The 13,491-nt window shown below is 39.6% G+C and overlaps 2 protein-coding genes across 3 annotated transcripts in view; one reads left to right on the forward strand and one right to left on the reverse strand.

The window, feature by feature from the left end:
* ATPSCKMT (ATP synthase c subunit lysine N-methyltransferase) overlaps positions 1-628 on the reverse strand; it is an 18,113-nt gene extending 17,485 nt beyond the window's left edge. The window contains exon 1 of the mRNA XM_039524102.1: positions 501-628. The gene's annotated coding sequence lies outside the window, so the exon portion shown is untranslated. The remainder of the gene's footprint in view (positions 1-500) is intronic.
* CCT5 (chaperonin containing TCP1 subunit 5) lies at positions 18-12,010 on the forward strand. Of its 2 annotated transcripts, XM_039524094.1 has the most exons (12): positions 18-150; positions 3,594-3,654; positions 3,747-3,911; positions 4,417-4,615; positions 4,832-5,024; positions 5,250-5,399; positions 5,734-5,853; positions 6,268-6,453; positions 7,467-7,604; positions 8,508-8,688; positions 10,998-11,149; positions 11,242-12,010. In XM_039524094.1, the coding sequence occupies exons 1-11, from the start codon at positions 46-48 to the stop codon at positions 11,123-11,125; spliced, it is 1,626 nt and encodes a 541-aa protein (XP_039380028.1). In that variant the 5' UTR covers positions 18-45; the 3' UTR covers positions 11,126-11,149; positions 11,242-12,010. The 2 variants fall into 2 exon arrangements, with proteins under 2 accessions (XP_039380028.1, XP_039380027.1); XM_039524093.1 differs by having other exon boundaries at positions 10,998-12,010.
* Positions 12,011-13,491: the final 1,481 nt, after the last annotated feature.

A 13,491-nucleotide genomic window follows, 5' to 3' on the forward strand; every position in this document is an offset into this window, starting at 1 on the left:
TTGCTCAGTCGGTTGGTGTCGGAGCGGCTGCGGGGCGGCGGGACCATGTCGGCGATGGGGACTCTCGCGTTCGATGAGTACGGGCGGCCCTTCCTGATCCTCAAGGACCAGGACCGCAAGAGCCGCCTCATGGGGCTGGAGGCGCTCAAGGTATCTGCGCATGCGCCACCGGGGAACCGCCGGCTCCCGGCCCCGGCTCCATGTGCGTCCCCGCCCCCACCCCGGTGGTCGCTCGCTCGCTCATCCCCTTCCCGCTGTAGGGTCTGGAGCCGCCGGACCGTTGTGTGTCTCCCCGCCCCCCCGCCACGGGGCTTCGGGCCGATGCGCGGAGCTCCTAGCCCCGCCCCCAGCGGGCCGCGGCCCGAGCGAAGCCCTTGGTGACGCGCCCGGGGCCGCCCAGAGCTGCCGCCTCGTGCGGGTGGAGCGGGGCGGCTGGACCCGCCGGGCGCTTTGTTAAACGCCGCGGCCGGGCCTTGCGGTCGCTCAGTCACTAAACTCACCATTAAGCTGCAGCTTCCCCGTAAATCCCTCACACACTGAGCCAGGCTCTTCTCCCCCGGTGTCTCCTGTCTTAACCCCCCTCCCCGCCCCGGTTATCGTCCCATCTCCCTTCCATCTTATAACCGCCTTGAGCACATTGTTCACAGCCCGTTTCGTCCAGTCCAGGGGTCTCTGCCTTGCACTCAGCTGAAACCACTCAGAGCCGCTAATGATCTCAAAGCTCAAACCAGGCTGTTATCCTCATCCTCTTTGACCTGCCAGCTGCTTTTGATGCAGTTAACTACACTCCTCCTCTTGAAATTTTGTTCTGCCTTGGCTTCCTGGACTCTGTTTTCTCTCCTACCTCTAACTGCTCCTTCAGCATGTTCTTTGGAGGATGCTCTTCACCCCCTCCCCCTTTCAGTTTTGGGGCGGGAGGGGTCCACAGGGCACTGTACCTTTCTCTTTTCCCTTTACACCTTATCTCTGGGTAATCCATTTCATACACAAATACAATGTATGTTGACAACTCAGGCCCTGCAACAAACCTGTCTCTTTCTGCTCAAGCTAAAATCTTGGTGCCTCTCTTTGACATTTCATGGATATCTAGCTGTCAGCTCCAGGTGAATATGGCTGTAACAGAGCTCCTAATCTGCTCTCCCTGTTACTTCCTTTCTCAATCACTGTGGACACCACCACCATCCTGCCTGTCATGCCCTTAAACTGGGCATTGTCTTTGACTTGGACCTCTGTATTGGCCTTCATATCCAGGCGGTGTGTGAATCTTGCCAATTCTTTATGGCTAACATGGCTAAGATATGGCCTAACTACTCCTTCCACACAACTAAAATTCTTGTCCAGGCTCTTGTCCTCTTGCATCTACATTACTGCAACATTCTTTTCTCTGATTTGACAGATGCAGTTGTGCCCTGTTCATATCCATTCCGAATGCTGTTATAAAAATTTTCCTAACCTGTTGCTTTGACCATATCAATCCTCTCTTTGCTTCCCTCCTCTGGCTCCCCCTTCTCAGTCACTTCAAACATAAGCTACTTGTTTTAATTTTCATGGTGTTTCATGGTCATGCTACCTATTATCTGTCATAGGCTATTGAGCTGTCCATATTCACCTCCAATCAGCCCATGATGTCAGCCTCCATTGCCCACTTGTTACGTTTTTCAAAGTACTTTTGTCCTTTCTCTCATGCTACCTCTCATATTTGGGAAGCACTCCTTATAAACATTTTCAAAGCTACCTCATTATCCTGCTGATCCTTCTTCCTAAGGGCTTGTCTACATGGATTTGAATTATGGGGGTGTGAATTGCAGTGCACTATGGCGTTGTATTTAACTACCTAGTGTAAACCATGCTAGTGTAAACTAAAAAATTCCCAGTTAGCATCAACGTAGTCCTGGAAACATGAATTAGGAAACAGGGTTTACATGGTGCATTTACAGTACAGTACTTCGGGGCATGTGACTCATATGCCCGATAGTTCAAACTTCAAGGCCGTATAGACAAGACCTAAAATTTTGTTTTAACATGTTGCCTATGAAATACTGGGCAGCGGGTGTGCCGAGACCATGTATTGTCTCATTGTTTACTTGTACTCCATTGTATGTCTGCCTACATCCATCCGTTGGCTCTTGTCTCGTACTTAGGGTACATCTACGCTTAAAATGCTACAGCAGCGCCTTTGTAGCGCTTCAGCCCAGACACAGTGTACAGTAACGAGAAGGCTGCTCCCATCACTGTAATTAATATACTTCCTTGAGAAGTGGTAGCTAGGTCAATGGAGGAATTTTTCCATCGACCTAGTACTGAGGGTTAGGTCGGCATAATTGCGTCTCTCAGGTGAAGTTTTCAGTGTAGACTAGTCCTTAGGTTTTCAGTGTAGACCAGTCTTTTGGTTTTCAGATTGGGCAGGGACCATATTTTTTTGTTCCGTGTTCGTACAGTATATAGCACAATGAGGTCCTGGTCCATTATTAGAGCTCCTAAGCACGTTGGTAACACAAATAATAAATGTGTTGCATTTCAGTCATTCACCTGTTGCAGTGCTGAAGGAGACTAAAAGTGTAATTTTAAAAATCCATGATGTTTGGTGTTTTGCGCCTGCAGAGGTGGGATGCTCTTGTTGTATCCTAGTGGATAATCTGAGCAGTTTGGCTACACTAGTAATGCAATGGTATGTTGAAAGGCCCAACAGATTTTAAAGAATGACTGAATGTCAACAATCCTTTATCTGGTGAAAGTCCGTCCCAGATCATCACTTTTGTATGAGAGAGTTAGGGTACGTCTACACTACCAGCCAGATCGGTGGGTAGCGATCCATCTATCAGGGATCAATTTATCGCCTGTAGTGTAGACACGATAAATCGATCCCCGATCGCTCTCCCGTCGACTGTTGAACTCCCAACAGTGCGAGAGGTGGAAGCAGAGTCAATGGCCATTGATCCAGTGCCGCAAGGATGCAAAGTAAGTAATTTTAATTCGATCTAAGGTACGTCAAGTTCAGCTATGCTGTTCTCTTTGCTGAAGTTGCATATCTCAGATCGATTTCCCCAAAGTGTAGACCAGTCCTTAGAGTTCACAGGCAAAGGTCCAGCCCACTAGTCAGATGCCTTTAATGCATCTGCTAGCGGGAGGGCAGAAGGAGAAAAGTTTGGGTATATCAGTTATATATCAACACACACAATTTGCGTGATCTAGGAATAATTATAATATAAATTTTCACATAGTTTAACTTCTGCTTGAAATAGAGCAAAATCATCTGTAGCAGTTGTTTTGTGTCTCACCCCCACTTAATACTGTTTTTATAAACAAAGGCGGGGGTGGGGGGAGAAGCTACTATGCCTTTTTCATTGCCAGTGCAAGTTTTATTCATATTTGCACCGATGGAAAACATTGGAGATGGGAATTGCTACTGGCTAAGCGATGGCCCTGAAAATACAGACACCTAATTTTCTCTGACACATAAGTGTACCTGCAGACAGCTAGAATCAAAGGACTTTCTTTTTCACTATTTGTTTGCATAGTGTTACTAACAAAGCATTGTATTTTAAAGGATGTGTCATAATGACTGAATTTATGTTTGCATTTTTGTTTCATAGTCTCATATAATGGCAGCAAAGGCTGTGGCAAATACACTGAGAACATCACTGGGGCCCAATGGTAAGTATGAGAATGTAAGTTTAAACACTTTTTTTTGGTAAGGTTTCTTTGATTTATTTATAACTTGTATACTTTTTGAACATCTATTTTAGGTCTTGATAAAATGATGGTGGACAAGGATGGTGAGGTGACTGTCACGAATGATGGTGCCACCATTCTGAGTATGATGGATGTGGATCATCAAATAGCTAAACTTATGGTAGAGTTGTCTAAATCACAGGATGATGAGATTGGAGATGGAACTACAGGGGTTGTTGGTAAGAGACATTTCAAATCTGTTACCTTTGAAATCAGGTTATTTAAAGAGTTGGCCCTACATAAACAATTAGCATCTCAAACAAACTTAGTAGAGTAGCTAGCATTTTAATTCTCTTGCAGCTCCTGTATTGCGGGCTCTCTATCAGAAGGATGGGGGACGGGGGTTGTTTGTTTTTGTTTTTAAAAGGGTAGGCTAAATTTGCAGGCAGTATTGACACTTCATCCCTTGTATTAAATGCATCCATGTATTTATTTTTTCACATATCTTAAATAGTTTTCTTCCAATTCCATCTTCACTCCTTAAGAAAAAGCAGTAATTGAGTAGTTTCCTCACTAAGATTGGTCAACAGCTGTTGATGAATTTTAGAAACTTGTGTCTGGCATAGTGTAAGCCTGCGAGGGCAAGTCTGTTAAACACACTTCCTGTGCTCTAACAACGTAAAATAACTTAGTAAATTGATGGAGGAAAGTAAATTTTGGGGTTTTTTTTGTTTTGTTTTGTAGTTCTGGCTGGTGCATTATTGGAACAGGCTGAGCAGTTGTTAGATCGCGGTATTCACCCTATGAGAATAGCAGATGGTTATGAGCAGGCTGCACGCATTGCCATTGAGAATCTAGACAAAATCAGCGACAGTTTTCCAGTTGATCCACAGAACACTGAACCTCTCATCCAGACTGCAAAGACAACTCTAGGTTCTAAAGTGTAAGTTTATACTGGGAAAACCTAACTAATGAAGTTTCATACTTGAAAGCATTTTTGGGAAGAATCATTGACAGTTGTTTAACTTTTTTAGCTGGAATATAAAATTTGTTACGTTCCTCAATGAAATTTTTCCTTAAAGCTAAACATCACTTTTTATTTTTATTTGAGTTTTTTGTACAATCTTAACTAACTTCATTACATTTTGCTTACATTTAGAATTAATCGTTGCAACAGACAAATGGCAGAAATCGCTGTAAATGCTATACTGACAGTGGCTGATATGGAACGCAAAGATGTTGATTTTGAGCTAATCAAAGTGCAAGGCAAAGTGGGAGGGAGACTGGAAGATACCCAGTTGGTCAAAGGAGTGATTGTGGATAAAGATTTCAGCCATCCACAGATGCCTAAAGTGAGTCAGTCTTTTCTGGTAGTGTCTTTATTTAAACCATCAAGGAACTTTTCTTTGCCCCTCTAACTGCTGTATCTGAACACCTCTCATGTACTGTAAAACAGAAGTTTCTCTTTCCTAGCTTGTAGAAATAATAACTTTATTAGTATGGGGTGTGGGAGGGGAGAGAGTGCAGATATTATTGAGGTCAAAATAATTAATCTTAATCTTTATTTTAACATGTAGGAAGTTAAAGATGCTAAAATTGCAATTCTCACTTGTCCATTTGAGCCACCTAAGCCTAAAACCAAGCACAAGCTTGATGTAACATCTGTGGAAGATTACAAGGCACTGCAGAAATATGAAAAGGAGAAATTTGAAGAGATGGTGAAACAGGTTAGAGTTTATAAACATATTTATCCCTGATGACTTTTCCCCAGTGTATACAAAAGTGAAATATTTTGCTTTTTATGTATGATTTGGCTAGCAGTCTCATAAGAAGCAGACCTGTTTGCATACATATACTTTTAAAAATTACAACTGAATGATGAACTATTAGGAAAAAAAGGATAGCTGTAATTAATTAACAGACTGCAGTTTGAAATTCAGTTCCATGGTTAGTGTCTTTACGGGTCATCCTTTGTATCCATAGTATTTTTGTACTTGTGAGTTCAAATTAAACCCATTGTATTGCTTTTAACTTAGCAACATATATTGGAATTGTTTTCAGATTAAAGACACTGGTGCAAACCTAGCTATTTGCCAGTGGGGTTTTGATGACGAGGCAAATCACTTATTGCTGCAGAATGAGCTGCCTGCTGTTCGTTGGGTTGGTGGACCTGAAATAGAAGTAAGTAAACTTCTCTCCAACTTCATGTATTAAATCCTTTGTCAGCCAGTCAAGGTAGATGCAAAATGATCACTTCAGAAGCTCTGGCTTCAGGAGGAGAGCAGCACAACTAATATACATGAGTCTAAATCACTGACTGTAAAATAGCACTTGTGAGAAGGGCCCACTGTGAATGGGGCCACGATTCACAAATTGAGCTTAAAAAGTGTGATGGATAATAGGTGACCTAAGACTCCATGTTTAAAATCTCATTCCTTGCTCTGCAGAAGCAACTCCTTCCCTGAAATACTCTGAAGGAGGGGAAGCATACATTTCAGTCTAATCCATAAGCTGGCGTTCTTCCACCTACGTCCCACAATTTAAAAAAACCCTTGAAAAAATTCTTTTCAAAATGACTGTTTTTTTTACTTGTAGTTGATTGCCATTGCAACTGGAGGGCGCATCGTTCCTCGTTTCTGCGAACTCACGTCTGAGAAACTAGGCTTCGCTGGCATTGTCAGGGAGATCTCATTTGGAACAACAAAAGATAAAATGCTTGTTATTGAGCAATGTCAGAATTCCAGAGCTGTGACCATCTTCATTAGAGGAGGAAATAAGATGGTGAGATGCTCAATATGTAAATGAGAGTTTGAACATGTCTTCTGCTAATTCCTATCAGCTTGCAAAATCAGCAGGTGCATCCAAAAGAAGCCTCAGTTTTGTACTGTCTTATCTGAAGTGAGGCTAGAGGGAGTGAACAAGTTAGTAGTCCACTTGACTGGGACAGTCAACAGTGATTGCTTGTTAAGAGTGGCAACTCACTGTGCGAAGTACCACTAGATTCACATTGTTTGGTGTTGAGTAAAACTAATGATCCTTTATCATCATGCACTACGAGTAACTTTATTCTTGTGCCTAGTGCCTTTTACTTTTAAGGGACTGCTCGTGTGAATAAAATTATATTGAATAATTTGGAGGATCAGGCACATAGCAGTAGATATCTAATCTTCATCTGTAAATCTTGGCTTGACCTTTAAATAAGAATGGTGTCTCCTGTACACAGAAACCAAATTTCAGAACTTTGCACTAAATCGATTGGTGTCTAGTGTGTTGCTCTTATCCTGCGGGGACTTAAGTCCTATTTGGAGCCAAAAGCATAAGAAAGAGGGGAAAACTGAGAGGGTACAAATAAAAAAAAAAAAGTACAAATCTCTTTAACAAAAACTGCTTTTGAGGTTTAGTTTTTTAAAAAAAAAATATAAAACGCATCGATATTAAATGGACCTTCTAAAGTATGAACCATAAATATTTTAGTGTAAAAACCTTGTTTTTATCTTGGAAATACCCCAGGCTTGAAAAGCGATTTGGTCATCCAAGTGAAGGATTGAAAATCTTTTAAAATGTGCATGTGTAATTTCTAATTATTGAAAAGCTGATTATTTCAAAATGTAAAGTTTCATGAAAACAGTGAATTAAAAAAATCTAGGTCATTACAACAATAGATTTCTATTCAGATATTACTTGGCTGTGTGGAGTTTCTAATTCTGTACTAGGAAACCTTGATGAAGTAAGGTTTTCGGGATTCTCTTAACTTTACATACTGTAACATAACTTGTTATATTCTAAAATTCAAGATTATCGAAGAAGCAAAACGATCTCTTCATGATGCCTTGTGTGTAATCCGGAACCTGGTTCGTGATAACCGCATTGTGTATGGAGGAGGTGCTGCTGAGATCTCTTGTGCTTTGGCAGTTAGTGAAACAGCAGATAAGGTAAAAAAAAAGAAAAAAAAACCCATTTTCATCATTCTCCTGCTCAACAAAAACATCAACCTTTAGTATCTGTAACTGAAAAACAAGTGTGTTAAGGAATTTCATGCTTTCACTTACGCACAGTGTCATGTAGTTTTAGTTTTTCACATAGTAATTGCTGCTGCTTCTCCATTAAAAAAAGCAAAGTAGAAGAAGAAAAGCTGTTGTGCTTTTAAAAAAAAAAAAAAAGGCTGTTATGCTTTAGTAAATTACTTTGTGGTTAGTGATTAAATGATACTGTGAAATTTTCTATTGGTTTGCTAGCTCTCTTTCCAGACTGATGTACTGTTATCAGTGAAGTTCCTTTTGCAATACTGATATTGTCTTTTGACAGATGAAATAGGACAACTTAAATTTATCAAAGTCATGTCTGAATTCAAGTACAGATTCAGTTTTGTTTGGTTTTAAAAGGTTGTAACCTTAGCCAGGTCAAAATGTGCAGCTCCTGGAATGGAGACTATGGTTGTAGATGGGGCATTCAGTGGCACATGACTCCATCCCCTACCCCTAGACACTCATTTCAATATGATGATAAGATTGCAATCACTCCCACCATTTCATGCCAGGACTTTTACTGCATTGTAGCAGGGTCCATGTGGTCAGTTACTGAGCTTCCAGCAGATGCATTGTAGATTCACACAGTGAAATGGCTTGCCATGTAAACAAGCCGTTTGTCCTTAAGACTGATGTAGGATGCATTATGCATATAAGTATGTTGGCACCGCATATAAACATCCTGTTGGGTAGGATGGGCCATGTTTTTAAGGAACACTTGCATTTATAGTATATGGATAAAGTCTTTCACTGTTTCAGTGTGGTGATCTGGTTTTGCCAACAGTCTAATATAAGCCTGTACTCTCCTAGTGCCCCTCTTTGGAACAGTATGCTATGAGGGCTTTTGCTGATGCCCTAGAAGTCATTCCCATGTCACTTTCTGAAAACAGTGGAATGAATCCCATTCAGACTATGACTGAAGTGCGAGCTAGACAAGTGAAAGAAAACAATCCTGCTCTTGGGATCGATTGTTTGCGCAAAGGAACAAATGGTAAGAAATCCTTAATATGCTTTGACTATTGTGGAGAGGAGCTAAATGGAAGGAATTTCTCAACAAATGTAAAAAGCCATAATAGACTTACCATGAGTACTACAAAGACTTCGGAAAATTTCCTATGAAGAATTTAACTTTTTTGGGTTACTGTGTATAATGAAGTTCTTGTTTGCAGCTACTTATTGGACTAATGTGGCTCCTAAATTTTCTGGTAATTTTTGTAATGGGTTAAAAACACCTGTTCTATCTAATAGAAAACTATTGTTCTAACTTTTTCTTCATTCTTTTCTCTTAAAACACTTGTGTAGAAATTATTGTCCTCTCTCTAAGAAAATAGTGTTATTTATCCCATCAAATGTCTAGTTCAAGTTACTAGAACAGAGTTAAGAATTTTTATAATCTGAACACTGGATCCCAGAATTGTTTTGGTACAGAACATTATAAGAGTAGTGATTTTTTTTTCAGAACAATATTATAGTTTTAAACAAAATTTGAAGTAGTGGTGTGGAAAAAAAAAATCATCAAGGCTAGGTTTGCGCTATGAGCTAGGGTCAGGATTCCCCTGCTCTTGTACACATGCTTGTGGTAGCTTGATGAGAGCTAGCAGTAGCATAAATAGCAGTGTAGCTTAGGCAGCTGCAATGGAGAGACAATCAAGCTATTCTGAGTACAAACCTGCCTGAAACAGGTACATATGTACCATCCTGGCTCAGCCACGCCTCCGTTGCCACTACCTATGCGACTGCATCTTCACTACAACATTGTTTCATCCATGCTGTTTTCCTACTTAAGACACTACTTTCTTTTCTGAAAAACATAACTTGAACAAGTGAGTTTAAGGCACAGTGGGAAGTTTGTCATAATATGGTATTGGCACGTTTATCCATACAAAATATACTGTGTAATTTTCTGTATGCCTGGTTGACTTCCTTGTGATGAAAGTACTTAAGCTTCTACATAAAGGACTGTTGTCAGTGTGCCTTATGGTAGTCTATCACTGGCACATGGAAGCTGCATTTATTCTTTTCTATGAAGCTAAAAATCATGTTAGAGGGGAAAGAGATTGGAATATTGAGGGAGTGGAATGTTAGAAAAGAGAATCTGGATCCTCTTATTTAAGATCACTGTGAAAGCTCTAAAAGTTACTCACTTTGTAAATAAATGTGTAGCTTGATGAGATTTTTAAAAACATCAGCAGTCACCTTTTGACCCTCAAGGTTGGAGCAGTAATCAAAATACGTTGTAGGGGATCACACAGTAAATTACTTAATTTAATCCAAGAAATTTAAGAGTATTTTATGACATGTAAACAATAAAAAGTAAAAATGTTTGAGCAACATGTTTTGAATCAGATGCCTTCAGGAGGCCATAAGTTCTTTATTGCTCTGCTGAGCATTTTTGTTGTTTATTTTAATTTAACCCCAAATAATTATATGTAATGTTTGTTAAACTCACTTGTATGTGAGGTCACCCACAACATGTAAAAAATCAAGGCTGCAACAAACAGGTGAGTGTCCAAATGTTTGTTTATGTACTCCAAATTTGGGTGCCTATTGACAGATTTTCTAAATGAGCTCCTAACTGGGATTGATTTTTGGATTTTCTGGGTGGTTGACTTTATTTTGAAGAATGGTTATCTACCAAACATCATCTGTTGCAACTTGAATTTCTGAATTCAAGCTCTTGAAACATCAATTAATCACTTATGAAGAAGTACTATTTGGAATAAAAACCTTAATTTTATACTACATGAGCAAAACATTTGGGCATAAGTAGAATGAGTTCAGATGAGGATTTGATTTGGAACTGTTTTTACTTTTGTAGGTATGTTCCCTTCACTGTTTTACTGCTGTGCCTTATTATCATGATTGATGTAATGTGTTGCCCTAGTGGATATAGATAAATTAAAAAAAAAAAAAAATACTGTGCTCCAAGTTGGGAACTTTCAGCTCAGAGCAATTTTTGAGACTGAGATGTAAACCTGAAGTCTTTTTTCAGGAAATGTCTCAACTGTAGTATGAGCACTTGACTGGCCAAACAAAGTGTACAATGTCAGAGAAATAAGTCAGCTGCTTGTACCAGCATGTTTTTCTTCACTATACCTCACTATGATCTCTAATCAGCTGAAAGGGAATAATATGCATGTAGAATAAAATTTTGCGTTTTGGTAGAAGGGCGTGATTGTACAGTACTAGAATTTTAAATCTGAAATGTGATTTGCTCTCTGCGGGCTCTTTTAATGTGTCTTTAATTTGGTGGGTTTTGACTTTTGGGGGGATGTCTAATTATTTCCCTTCTTTTGACAGATATGAAGAAACAACATGTCATAGAAACCTTAATTGGTAAAAAGCAACAGATTGCTCTGGCTACTCAGATGGTTAGAATGATTCTAAAGATTGATGATATTCGTAGGCCAGGAGAATCTGAAGAATGAAGGCTGAAAGACAAGGAATAAAATGTAATGGAGCCACTGCAGTAAGAAAAATCAGTGGGATCTCAACAGCTCATCTTCAGCTATTTATTTCTTGACAACGTTTCTTTTTGTTTTAGATACTGTAACTGCTCGTTGTTGAAGACAATAAAGTACCATTTAGCAGTTGTGGCTTCAAGAGTTGTTTGAGGTATCATTGTATGTTCTTATGTGTTTCCTAACAAATATTCACATCCTTTTATATTGACATGTGTCAAGAAAGATAGCTCAGATGTTCTATTGTTCAAATTATTTATGGCCCTTCATCCAATGTCCCTGCAGCAGACTCCTTCTGTTGCCTGTAGGCAGAATCTCTTACCATTGCATGTCCAATGGTCTGTATTATCTAGCTCTTCAGTGCAGCAGACTGGAAATTCTGTGTCAATTTACATAAACTGTTTAAAAATGGAGCCTTGTATGGAATTAAATATGCAAATGAACAATGCAGTATTCTTTGTTCACATGATAATAAATTTGATTTTACACTGTCCCATCCTCCCTAATTTTCAGTTTGTTGCAGAATTTTGTGTTAGTCATGGCTGCATTTTAGAAATGTAGAAAGTCCAGTCCTTTCATTTTCCTCTAAAATTGTACTACTTCATTTGTTCTTATCTTTATTTTGGCTCAGTTTCAGCAAATCACTTAAATCTGCGCTTAACTTTAGGAACTCGAACTACTTGTGCTGAAAATTATGTATGTTAAAGTGCTTTTCTGAATAAAACTACTTATATGCTTCAGTGCTTTGCTGAATTAAGGGTCTTTATAGCCAGTCTGTTTTAAAGCTTCCATTTCCCTTATGTGAGCATTTAATTTTTATTGTTGTCTAAACTAGTAGTTTTAGCTGCTTTTATTTAACAGTATTTCATTTTAAAATGAAAACTTGTGATCATCTTAATGATTAGTGCTACTCCCTATTGTTGCCACTTGGGGTACAGATACACAAGGATAAAAGACCCACAGCATGGCTATGGTTGGCCCAGGTCAGCTGACTTGAGCTTTGGGGCTAAAAGTTGTTGTGTAGATGGTTGAGCTCAGGCTGGAGTCAGCTCTGGGACCCTCCACCCTCACAGGGTCCCAAAGCTCAAGCTCCAGCCTGGGCCCAAATATCTACATAGCAGTTTTTCAGTCCGAGTCTGTCAACTGACTGGCCAGTCATGGGTTTCTATACCTGTGTAGACATACCCTTGAATGCTGACTCATGATGAAAGACCGCCTCACTGGAGAAACTAAAGCCTAACATGGTAAAACTCAATGGAGACCCAAGGGCATTGTTTTACTGCAGTTTAAGAAGGAAAGTTTAAATTCTTTCACTTGGGAAATTTAAACCATAAAAAACCCTACTTTCCTAATAATTAAGCATGTCACCCATTTCTAATAAATGAAGTAAAACTGAACTTCAACTTCCATGTGCTCTAACTGCACAGATGAGCTCTCTACTATGGAAAGTGACATACTGAAGAATAATCTACATTATGTGTCAGTAATGGCTATTTATAGTGTAAACATTGAGAGGTGTGGATTCTAAGCAATTTCAAAAATAAATTATCAATCATGTCAACAGCTCCAGTATTGTTTTCCAGAAATATTGTAGCTGTCATTTCAAGACATACTTGTTTCAAAAGCGTTCCAATACTACATAGTATATTGAGAATGGTACAATAAAATTGCTCAGAAGACCTTAAATGAGAAGTGGCTGGCAAGTTACCATTCCACTGTAAGTTATTTGTGTGTTAAATCTCAAAAGATATAAGCTAATATCTAAAAGACCTTTTCATCGATGCCTACCTGCTAAATAGATTTTTAAATGTGCAATTCTATAGGAAGAATTGAGGATTTGTTGACTCAAGTCCAAAGATTAGATTAACATCAAATCATATTTTTTTTAAAAATCAAATACCCTAAAGTTTTAGTTGAGACTTTAATAGGGAAATTCAGTTTATGGTTTCCTAACTCACCCGTGTTAACTGCATGCATCCATTTCAGTAGTTGTGCTGTAGGGGGCCACTACAACCTGCCTGAGCATTAGGGCTGCCAAAAGATAGGATCCTTCATGGGCCTTGCCCTGCTACCATGTTTCCACAGTCGCATGCAAAGTGCTAGCTTGGTGCTTCTAAGGAATCCTCTGCCAGTTTCTGGGGCAGCAGATAGATATCGGAGCAGCTGCCTTGTACAGTTTTAAGGCTACAACTTCAAGCTCTCCTTTTTTTGCTACAGAACTTACGTCAGCTCCCATACATGGGCAACATGTTTAGTTTTGGGGGAATGCCGAGATGGGGGAGGAAGAAGACAAAAGAAATTAAAGCCCTCAAATCCTCTTTCCTCCCAAAATA

Source organism: Mauremys reevesii, linkage group 2, assembly GCF_016161935.1.
Source record: "Mauremys reevesii isolate NIE-2019 linkage group 2, ASM1616193v1, whole genome shotgun sequence".
NCBI classification, from domain to species: Eukaryota; Metazoa; Chordata; order Testudines; family Geoemydidae; genus Mauremys; species Mauremys reevesii.

Bases quoted from the DNA above. Each gene is read 5' to 3' on its own strand.
- CCT5 (XM_039524093.1), top strand. From the start codon at position 46: ATGTCGGCGATGGGGACTCTCGCGTTCGATGAGTACGGGCGGCCCTTC. The intron at 151-3,593 runs GTATCTGCGCAT...TTTGTTTCATAG, and splicing joins TGGGGCTGGAGGCGCTCAAG to TCTCATATAATGGCAGCAAA. The intron at 6,454-7,466 runs GTGAGATGCTCA...CTAAAATTCAAG, and splicing joins TTAGAGGAGGAAATAAGATG to ATTATCGAAGAAGCAAAACG.